The sequence below is a fragment of the Propithecus coquereli genome, unplaced genomic scaffold (genome assembly GCF_000956105.1).
Source record: "Propithecus coquereli isolate 6110/MARCELLA unplaced genomic scaffold, Pcoq_1.0 Scaffold128, whole genome shotgun sequence".
In the NCBI taxonomy this organism is placed as follows: domain Eukaryota; kingdom Metazoa; phylum Chordata; class Mammalia; order Primates; family Indriidae; genus Propithecus; species Propithecus coquereli.
In genome coordinates, this window is record NW_012136969.1 from 2,753,732 (window position 1) to 2,765,966 (window position 12,235).

Sequence of the window (12,235 nt, forward strand, 5' to 3'; positions counted from 1 at the left end):
TCTTGTTTTTTATTCAGGGAAATTATCGTTTCATGAAACTCTTACTTACACGCAGAGCAAACTGGATGCAAAAGGATCTAGAAGAGATGACTCCTTTGCACTTGACCACCCGGCACAGGAGCCCTAAGTGTTTGGCACTCCTGCTGAAGTTTATGGCACCAGGAGAAGTGGATACACAGGATAAAAACAAGGTATTGGACTGTCAAAATCAAAGACAAATAAGAGCAGAAAGCAAATACTTCCTTTTATGGTGTGAAACCTTAAGGAAGAAGACCTAAATTACCACCTATACACATGGTAGAACAATTCCAAGTCTCTATATGTCCCAGGAAAGTATTTCACTTAAACTCTGTCATTTTATCCTCTTAGCAACCATATGTGATAGGTAGTATCATCTCCTTTTTACAGGTGGAATAACTAAAGCTCAGAAAGATTAAAATTTTCCCCAAGATGCAAGTGGCAAAACTATAATAGAATCCAAATCCAAGCCTGTCTAATTCCAAAACCCAATTAATTGACAGGTAGTTGTGATATGTGGTTAGACTCATAGTGGCCATATGTCCCAGGCAATGTACTAAGTGCCTGGTTTAATGGCCTGCGCTTTGGCATCAAACTTCTTGGGTTTCAACCCAGAAGCCACCATTCACTTGTGTGTCCTTAAGTCTTCTATGCCTCAATTTTCTCATATGTGAAAAAAGGATAATAGGGTTATTGAAGATAAAATGAGATAATATATATAAATTGCTTAGCATAATGCCCAGGGCATAACATGCCGTTAATAAATGTTAGCTATTAAATAATTATTAGTTTCATTTCAGTTGTAACATCTGCTCTGGCATTTGTAACTAGGATACATTATCTTCCCTGCTCTTGAATTTTAACATGTTATACACACTGATCATTGTTTAGAGTGATGCTCTGATCATCCTTTCAAGGCAAAAATAAATGTGATCTTTTGTGAGACAAGTGCAGTAATCCTCTTCCTTTCTGTCATGCACTTAGTCATAGCGTCTTACTCACTCCAGTGCTCCCATGTAATTAAAACCCTTATGATTAAATCCATTGGGTTTATATTCAATAATCCTTTCACATCCATGGTGTTCTTTATGTAGTTTTCAGATTTTGTTTAGTAGTCACCCAGAGTTCTGAGATCAACTGTAACTTTACAGCTATTGTATGTTAATATTATTCCTAACTCACAGCATTTGTAGTGCTAATATTTCACTGAAAAAAGTACTTTGATCAGTCCACAAAGACCCTTTAATCACTTAAGAAGCAACAGATGTCTTGGGCCTTTATCATGTCTTTCCCAATATATTCTAGGAAATTCCTTCTTGCTATCCTCCAATATCTATATTCTTCTGTTGTTGAACAGTGAGGGGAGGTTATCTAGTCAGACAGATGGAAAATGCATCTGCATAGTCCAGGCAGGCACAGAGAAGAAAGCCAGACAAAAGCCTAGATTAGTGATTCTCAAACTATTTGTGGTGAAGGATCAGTTTTTTAAAAATTTCCAATCTGTCACAGATCAATTATTTTATAACATATGTTAAAAATGAACAACAAAAAACCCCAAACAATCTAATTTAAAAATGAGCAAAGAACTCGAATAGACATTTCTCCAAAGAAGATACACAAATGGCCAAAGATCACATGAAAAGATGTTCAACATCACTAATCATTAGGGAAATGCAAACCAAAACTACAATAAGCTAACACTTCCTACACCTTAGGATGGCTATTACTATTAATACAAAAACAGAAAACGACAAGTGTTGAGAGGATGTGGAGAAATTTGAACCCATGTGCTTATAGGTGGGAATGTAAAATGGTACAGCCACTGTGGAAAACAGCATGGTAATTCCTCAAAAGTTAAACAGAGAATTACCATGTGATTCAGCAATTTAGTTCTGGCTATCTACCCAACATAATTCAAATTAATTAATAATTAAAACTCAAACAGATATTTATACATCCATGTTCAATAGCAGCATTATTTACAATGCCCAAAAGATGGAAACAACCTAAATGTCCATTGTTGGATAACTGGATAATCAAAATGTGGTATCTATATTTAATCTATATATACAACAGAATATTCAGCCTTAAAAGGGAATGAAATTCGGACACATGCTACAACATGGATAAACTGAAAAACACATTATGCTAAGTGAAATAAGTCAGACATAAAATGACAAATATTGTATGATTCCACTTATGAGGTATCTAGAGTAATCAAAAGCACTGGGACAGAAAAGTAGAATGGTGGTTGCCAGGAGCTGGAGGGAGGTGAGAATGTGAAGTTATCGTTAAATGGGTGCAGGGTTTCACTTCAGGAAGATGAAAAAGTTGTGGAGATGGTTGGTGGTGATGGTTGTACAACAGTGTAAATACCACCAAACTGTACACTTCAAACCAGTTAAAATGGCAAACTTTGTTTATATATATCTGATATATACAAACATTTGTATATATATATTTTATCACAATAAAAAAAAAGAATTACTGTACTAGAAAAATAAAGAACAAAGACATAGAAAATACAAGCACAAACTTTTTACTGTTTTACTATTAGGTTTAACAAACATAATATTACATTTCAGTAAATATAATCAGAACAAACATAACATAAGAAAAGAAAAGCATTACAGAAATGGTATGTGTTGTTTATTGAAAATGTGGTTATAGGCAATTAATTGCTATTATACTTGTGGCTTTTTTTTGATCTGCAGTTTAAAGTAATGAGTTAAATAGTGACTTCATATTAAATGCTTACAGGTATACTTTGAATGAATAACATGTATGTCAGTTTTTAAAGTTTTAAATATGACAGATGAGCTTGGTTCCTGCTCATTCAATTATCTAATTCTAGATTGGATTGGTGACAGTGCTAATCACAAAGGATAATGTATATCTAAACAGTTTCTATGTTTTTCCTTAATAATGTTTCTCCTAATAGGGAAACAAGTCTTACAGAAGTATGTTGATAAGAATGGCAGAAGAGATTTTAGAGCAACTTCAACAAGTTCAGGATGATGATTTTTAACTTTTATCTAAAATAAAGTGTGAAAGTTGTCAAAAAATCAAAATGGAGTTGCTGTGTTAAAAAAAAAAAAGCCCTGACAAATAGAGCTGGGGAAGGCTATAAAGAGAAGGTTCTCATGCTTGTTTACCTGATAACAAAACTATCACAAAAGACTGCAAAAATTGCAATCTTGTATGAAGGCCATTGCAACCTTACACAAAAAATAGTTCTGCAAGGACATCTGCCCAGCAACTGCCTGTCCAACTTCAGACTGGCATCACCCTTGTTATTGATTCTTATAGCCAAGGATAATAATTTCAAAACAATTATGTAATCCTCCTCATGTTTTCTTTAAAAATCTTTGTCTTCCTATACCTTTCTGAATATGCACATAGTTTACTATGGCACTCATATTCCCATTACAATGCCCTATTCCCGAATAAACATAATTTTCTTTTAGAGAGCCTCTCTCTGTTATTTAGATTGACAAAAGCAAGTGCTGCTGTATTTTCAAAATGTATCTTTCATCAGTAACTAAGCCTAGCAATTTATCCTGTAAAATTGTAACTAAATTTAAATTTATTTTTGATATAAGGAATAGATTCCCAATCCATAAATTTCCTATGCAAGGATCTTCTTTTTGATAGATATTAAAATTCAAAACATCCTATCAAATTCTTAAGGTGTTTGGTGATAACCAGAAATACAATATCATAATCATTACTTCATTGATAATAATTCATAAATTATTGGGCTGCTTTTCTCTTTCTCAGTCTTATTATTATACCTTATAAATTAGATGACTGTCATAATTAAGATTCTGGAATCAGACTGCCTGGGTCAAAATCTCAGTTCAGCCACTTACTTCCCTTATGTCCTTGCGCAGATTACTTATCCTCCCGTGCTCAGTTTTGTCATCAATCACATGCAAATTAAAATGAGTACTTATCTCCCAGAGATGTCATGATGACCACATAAGATTAAATATACAGTAGTCCCCCCTTATCCGTGGGGGATAAGCTCCAAGACCCCCAGTGGATGCCTAAAACTGTGAATAGTACCAAACCCAATTGCTGCCAATAGCAACACATTGCTGTTCATGTCTTCTGCACACATATTTAAGTTTCCATCTTAACTAAGCACTTATTACACACTGTGGCTGTAACTTTTGCAGCAGCAAAACTAGCATGAATTTCTTTTTCCGTCTTCACAATTTCATAGATAGAAGATTTATTCTTACCATAGATCTTAGCAAACTTCAGCATGCAATTTTCACCTTTTCACTTAAACGAAGCATTTTATAGCTGCTCTTTGGAATATCTGAATTGCCGGCATCACTACTCTTGAGCTTTGGGGCTATTATCAAGTAAGTAGTTATTTGAACTCAAGCACTGTGATTCCGGTATCTTGACAGTTGATCTGATAACCAAGTTGGCTACTAAGTAACTAGTGGGCAGGGAATGTGCTGGACAAAGGGAGGATTCATGTCCTGGGCAGGACAGAGCAGGACAGTGTACGATTTTATCACGCTACTCAGAGTGATGTGTAATTTCAAACTTATAAATTGTTTATTTCTGGAATTTTCTTTTCTTTTTTTTTTTTTTTTTTTGAGACAGAGTCTCACTCTTTTGCTGGGGCTAGAGTGAGTGCCGTGGCGTCAGCCTAGCTCACAGCAACCTCAAACTCCTGGGCTCAAGCGATCCTTCTGCCTCAGCCTCCCGAGTAGCTGGGACTACAGGCATGCGCCACCATGCCCAGCTAATTTTTTCTATATATTTTTAGTTGGCCGATTAATTTCTTTCTAATTTTAGTAGAGGCGGGGTCTCGCTCTTGCTCAGGCTGGTCTCGAACTTCTGAGCTCAAACGATCTGCCCGCCTCGGCCTCCCAGAGTGCTAGGATTACAGGCGTGAGCCACCGCCCCCGGCCTGGAATTTTCTATTTAATATTTTCTGACCGCGGTTGCAGAAAGTAAAATTGAGGATAAGGGGGGGAATACTGTATGAAACCCTTATGACAGTGCCTGTCACACAATAAAAGCTCAGGGAAAGTTTGTTGTTGTTGTTACTGTTGTTATTGTTGTTGCTGTTGTTATTTGCAGCAAACAGCTCTGCACTGGAGTGCCTACTATAACAACCCTGAGCACGTGAAGCTGCTTATCAAGCATGATTCCAACATTGGGATTCCTGATGTCGAAGGCAAGATCCCACTTCACTGGGCAGCCAACCATAAAGATCCGAGTGCCGTCCATACAGTGAGATGCATTCTGGTGAGTAGAATGGTGCTGCCAGACCTGAATGGCCTTTTAAAACAAATTTATTATGAATTATCCAATATATACAAAAGCATATATAGGACATACAAGCAAATTATGAATCAAAAGAATACAACAAACATTTATGGACCCATCCCCTAAGAAATAGAATATTTTAATGCCATAATTTAAGACCTCTTAGAAGTTTTCTATGTTCCAATTTTTAAATGTGTTCATTTCCCCTACACTGTGCTCGTCTTTGTTCCCCATCAACTACTTTCCTGAATTTATAATTTCCTTACTTTTTTTTATACTTGTCTTTATTAAACAGTGAATAGATACAAGTATCAGTAAAATGCACATACAATATAAAGAATAACGAAACAACAAATACTCATATACTCACCATCAAGTTTAATAAAAAGTGTATTACTATTACCTTTGAAGTCCCCTGAGTGAGGCACGTCCCAATTCCATTCTGTTCTCTCCTTTCTCGGAGGCAACTACTGTCCTCAATTTGTGTTTATCATTCCTCTCATTTTCATTGTAGTTTTACAATATTTATTTGTATCCCTAAACAATATGTTTAGTTTTTAATGTTTTTGAATTTTAGACACATGGAATTACATTGTATGTTGTCTTGTACAATGTGCTTTTCTTGCTCAACCTTATGCTGGTGATTTTTATCTATGTTGCTGTGTGTAGATGTATTAATTTTTACTGCTATGTAGTATTCCATTTTATGAACAAACTACATATTATTTATTCTGTTATAGACATATTTTGACTGTTTCTAGTTTTTTGCTATTTACAAACAGTGCTGCTTTGAACATTTCTGCACATATCTCGAATATGTTTGTAACTGTTGCAGGTATATAGGAATGCAATTGATATTTTTATCCATTGGTTATATATCTAACCAATTTGCTAAACTCCTTATTAACTTTGAACATTTGTGAGTAGATTCTTTGATATTTTCTAATCACTCTTTCCCAACTTCCAACTTAAATGCTATGATAGTCCAATATTTAGTCATATTTGTTTTTAATATACAAATTAGACTTTAAAAGTATTATTTTGTGTGTACAATGATTATTTATTTTTACTTGCATGTTAACTAATTTGTTTGCTCTGCATTTTTTCTTTAATCTCAAATTTTCCCTAAAGTTATCTCACCTCCTGAAATATATTAATAGTTCTTAGGAGTTCCTTTATATAGATCTTTTGGTGATAAACTCCCTCTGTTTTTAATTGTTAAGAATGTCTGCCTTTCAGCCTTGCTCTTGAAAAAGTAGTTTCTCTGTATACAGTCCTAGGTAGCTATTTTTCTCAGCTCTTTCAGGATATTATTTTGCTACTTTCTGCCTAATACTATATTGCTTTTGAGGAGTCTGTTATCGGTCTAATTGTCATTCTCTTATAGACGAGCTATGTTTTCCCTCAGTCTGTTTTTACATTTTTCTCTTTGTTTGGCATTCTACAGTTTCATTACAGTGTGTCTAGCTATGGCCTCTTTAAAAAATCTTGCTTGATATACATTCTGATTATGGTATCTCATTCTGGAAAATATATAGCTATTATCTTCAAATATTGTCTCTCTCATTCTCTCTACTCTTGCCTTTAGGGACCCCAATTATATATATTTTAGACCTTTTCTTTTTATCCACCATGTCTTTTAATTTCTCTTTTATGTTCCCACCTCCTTGTCTCTCTTTGCTACATTCTGGGTAATTACATCAGGTCTGTCTTCCAGTTTACTAAGTCTTTCTTTGGCTGAGTCCAATCTGTTGTTTACCCTTTCCATTGAGTCTTTAATCCTAGTTATTATATTTTTCACTTTCTATTTGGTTATTTTTCATATCTGCCTGGTCATCTTGGTAGCTTTCCTTCTTTGCTCACTTTTTATTTCATTTTTTATTTTCTTGCATGTTTCATACATAGTTATTTTATATTCTTTTTATATTAATGTTAATATTCGAAGTACTTGGGGGGGCAATTCTCACTCATAAAATCTTATTTCTTCACAGAGTTTGCTTTATTTTTTTTCTTGTAAACACATCATATTCTTTGGGAGACTCCAGGGCTTAAAACATCATCCAAGTAATATTCTACTTTTTTGGAGTATTTATTGTATCTTTTATACTCTTTTATGTAAAATAGGCTGACTGCACAGCCAGCTCTAAATCTGTGGTGGCCTTTCAGAGAGTTCTCTGACTGGGGCAAGAGGGCTTGACTCTGGATATGATTTAACCTGGGAAGGGACATGACCTTGGGTGAGGTAACTCTTCAGCTGAAATAATAATTCCAAAAGGCTGACATGGAGGATTGTCTGCTCGTAGCACTCCAAACAGCAGGAAAACAAATCCTTTAGTCTTGAAGTGGAGACCTTAAAAATTGCATCATAATGTCTGCTACAAAGATCCAATAGAAAAATGAATAAATGTTGCGAACTGTCAATTTACAGAGAAAAAACTAAATTGCCAATAGATGTATGATAAAAAAAATCTCAACCCCATTCATAAAAGAATTATGAAACGGCAGCAAAATGTCTTTCATACCCGTAAGGGAAAAAAAATGTAATAAGCTTGAAAATACCAAGTGATTAATTTGTGCCAGCATGTGGGGAAATAAAAAATTTTACACATTGTCATGAGTGTGTTAATTGGTACAACCATTTGGAAAGCAGCACGACAATACCTACTTGAAAATGCAGATATCCTTCAACCCAGCAATTCCAATTCTAGGTATCTAGCCTAGAGAAAATCTCACACTTGTGCTCCAAGGGACATGTAAGGAAATGTATTCATTGCAGCATTATTTTTAATAGTGAAAAAAAAGAGACTAACCTAAATGTCCCTCAGTAGGAGAACAGATAAATGAATCATGGTTTATTCATATACTTCAACAATTGAACTAGTACCAACATAGATACCCAAAGTATAGTGTTGAAAGAAAAAGTTGTCAAAGGATATACATGTAAATCGCCATAATGTAAATATTAAAAACACATATACAAAATTTATGTATTGTTTATAGGTACATGCATATGTACAAAGGTATAAAACATATAGCTTTAGCTGAATCCATAACAGAAACAAAAGCATATTAGGCAAAATGTTGATACCTTTTTAATCTAGATAGTCAGTATGTGGTAGTTATTATATTCTTTTCTATATTTTTTACAATGAAATATGAAAATAAATTTGTAAAGATATAGACTATGCACTTTTTCCTGCATTTATCACTTTACTTGTGCTGTGAGAGAACATAGAGATTTTGTTTAAAAAATTGCTCAGTTAATACTTATGCCAAATGTAATTAATGAGGATTCCATGTATATCTGAAGTTTCTGGTTCCTTAAAAATAGGATGCTGCTCCAACAGAGTCTTTACTGAACTGGCAAGACTACGAGGGTCGAACACCTCTTCACTTTGCAGTTGCTGACGGGAATGTGACAGTGGTTGATGTCTTGACCTCATACGAAAGCTGCAATATAACATCTTATGATAACTTATTTCGAACCCCACTTCACTGGGCAGCTTTACTAGGTAAGTTGTATATGAATCAAAGGATCAACAGGAGAAGGAACTGCATGACTATAGGGATATTTCTGTGATTTCTCTTTCCATGTTGGCTTCCCCCTCCTATTTAATTATTTTAATTTCTAATTGATATATTACATTATTTTATAAACTAAATTAAATTCTAGTCATATAAATTTATTCTGTTAAATATTAGTTTTAATTTCAACATCATGGTTTTTGTTTTTGTTTTGAGACAGGGTCTCGCTCTGTCACCTGGGCTGGAGTGCAGTGGCATCATCATAGCTCACTGCAACCTCAAATTCCTGGGCTCAAGTGATCCTCCTCCCTCAGCCTCTTGAGTAGCTGGGACTACACGCGTGTGCCACCATGCCTGGCTAAATTTTTCTATTTTTGTTAGAGATGGGGTCTCACTGTTGCTCAAGCTGGTCTGGAATGTCTGACCTCAAATGATCCTCCTGCCTCAGCCTCCCAGAGTGCTAGGGTAACAGGCGTGAGCCACTGCACCCAGCCTCAACATCATGTTTTAATTTTTAAGATTTGCTATAAAAGTAATGAACATTCATTGACAACATATAAATGGAACATAATCCTCTTTTCATATACAATGTCTTTATTTTGTGGGAGGAAGGCTTTAATTTTATGTTTATGCTAATACTATGATTTTTTTCTTGATATTTTCCTGACATACCTTTTACTTAACCTTTTTGGGGATCACTATTTTAGATGAGAGAGTGTATACATGTGTATATTATATGTGTATGTGTCAGATTTTGTGTGGGGGGGGAGCAATCTAAGGAGTCTTTCCATTTTAGTGATTTTTACCCATTAATAGTCATAGTTATAAGATAAATAATTTGGTCTTTTTTTTTTTTTTTTTGCTATTCTGTTCTCCATTATTAGTGTTTTCAGGTTTCTTCTTAATTTTTTTGGTTTTCTTCCTGTTTCCTTTGTTTTCTGCCTTTTGATATATGGATTAGATTTGTTGTTATTTGGTTTTGAATTGCCTAATATTTTTAGGAGTGTTTATAGGTTCTGTTAGTGGTTACTTTTAAATTTATCAAAAATATTTTAAGCCTGACTCAGAGCCAAGAGCAAAACAGTATCTATTTATTCCCACCTATTTAAGATAAAGGATTTAACACACTTGTACTCATTGCTTTTTATTTGTTCATATAATCTGATGTTTCTCCCGTTATTATAATCTTGATTTTAGTTTTAAATTATGCATTCTTTTTTGAAAATGATTTTTATATTTGCATTCAGTTTTTTAGTCAGAGTCATAATTATTATTTAGACTTCATTTCAGTGTTTGGTTTCATTTCTTTTCATTTTCCTCTGGATTCTGGGCATACTTGGCAAACTTGTCTCCACATCACTAAATTGACTTTTTGTTCCGTAAGTTCTGCTTTCTTTCTACCTTCTATGTAGATTGTATTTTAAATTGCATTTTTATTTTCTTCTATTATTCATATTTCTTTTAATCTCATCCTATTTCCTTTTTACTTCTTTCCATTACCCTTTCATTTCAGTCTATTTTCTTCTTAGGATATTCTGTTTCTGTTTCATAGAAGCCATCTCTTTTTGCACTAAGTTGAGGATGCCAAACAGTTTCCTGAAATTTTCCTCTGGATTGTTCTCTAGATCATTTTCAGAGGTATGCTCTTTGTCTTCCCTATGGTGTTCCTTTTTCCCTGTCCTGTAGCATGTCTTCATATAGTCTTCACTGAATTTTTCTCTTTATTCCTCAAACATGTGTTTGATGAGATGTGTTTAGATTACCCATATGGCATAGCTTGTCTGTGATCCTACATCTGTGTTATGGAGAACTCCATCTTAAACCGTACCTGGAAAGCAGATAGATAAGCACAACTCCCACTCAAATTACTTTTCTGCCTGGCTTTCATGCAGTTTTTCCTTGCTCTGCTAATATGGCTACTTCTTCATGGCCTTGTTGTCCAATACACTGAAGCAACACAATGTATGAAATGAAGGTTTCTTGCATATATTATTAATGGATTTGTTCATTCTTTGATTTTTTTTCTCTCTGTTTCTTTGCTTGTGGAGACCACATCCTGCAGCATGCACTGCAGAGTGGTCCTACCACCTCCTCATCATACTTGCCCACTTGCTTTCTGGGATTTGAAATCACTGCCTAGATGTTAAAATACTGGGGGAGGGAGATTACAGGGGATGGAGAGGAGGCCTCAGAGATAAAACAGATTATATTGTACTTTGTCCATCTGAATAGTAGAAGAGAACAGCCATGCAGTTCTGGTTGTTTGGGCAATGGAAACTTGAGACTAGAGACAGTGAAGGCTAAGAGGGCCTGGCTCTGAAGCACCTTCCCTCCTTTGTTACAGGCAGTTTTGTAAAGCGAAGCCAGGAAATGCAATGAGGGTATACCTAACGTAATTTTTTCTCAGTCTGACAATTATAATTAATGTCATTTCCTTCTTGATTGAAGCATTAAGTTTTTAGTGTTTTAAATTTTCACCTTTGTTCTGCCCTGTATCATTATGTTAGTGAGAAGCTAGAAGAAGCTACATTGGGGGTTGGAATTCAGAAACCATTTTGAATGGTGCATTATGCTAGTGATTTTTCTTACTCCTTTCATTTAAACAGACAATAAATTAATTAACTTACTTTGTATGTGATAACTACCTTTTTGTGTACTTTTTTCAGGCCATGCACAGATTGTCCATCTCCTTTTAGAAAGAAATAAGTCTGGAACTATCCCATCTGACAGCCAAGGAGCAACACCCTTGCACTATGCAGCTCAGAGTAACTTTGCTGTAAGTAAAACAAGACAATTCCCTTTTTTCTTAATTAATTTTTTATTTTGAAATAATCATAGATTAATATGCAGTTGTAAGAAATAATACAGTAAGATCCCATGTACCCTTCATCTAGTTTACTTGAATTGTAGCATATAGTTCGATATCATAAACAGGAAATTGACATTCATACAATCCACTGACTTTATTCAAATTTCACCAGCTTTACATACACTCATTTGTCTGTATTTGTGTAGCAGTTATCTTTTAACAATTGTTCATGCTGTTAGCTCTGACTGTAATACAAGTGGTAGTCTGAGTTTTTGTAAAGTTGTTAGTCACATAGAAAGTCTTATACAGCTTTTAAGGTTCAGTGTAACATTTTACTTTACTGTAACAGTACTTCATATTTTGTTACTTTTATAGCACTAAGGACATCTTAGTGTTGAACAATTTGTAATTGTCATGAAAGAAGTGTGACAAGGCTTTGGAACTAGAAAAACCTTGGCTAGAATCCTGTCTGTGCAATTTGCAAAGCTATGTGACCTTACACAAGTTTCTTAGCCTCTCTGAGTCTCAGTATGTAAAATGAGGATAATTATACCTTTTCTTTCAGGATTGTTACAAAGATTAGAGAAA

At 34.6% G+C, this 12,235-nt stretch overlaps 1 protein-coding gene across 1 annotated transcript in view; it reads left to right on the top strand.

Moving 5' to 3' along the window:
* INVS (inversin) overlaps positions 1–12,235 on the top strand; it is a 161,632-nt gene that overhangs the window by 99,574 nt on the left and 49,823 nt on the right. The window contains exons 4-7 of the mRNA XM_012638269.1: positions 18–191; positions 5,125–5,292; positions 8,645–8,825; positions 11,505–11,618. Of these exons, the coding sequence (XP_012493723.1) occupies positions 18–191; positions 5,125–5,292; positions 8,645–8,825; positions 11,505–11,618 (637 nt within the window). The remainder of the gene's footprint in view (positions 1–17; positions 192–5,124; positions 5,293–8,644; positions 8,826–11,504; positions 11,619–12,235) is intronic.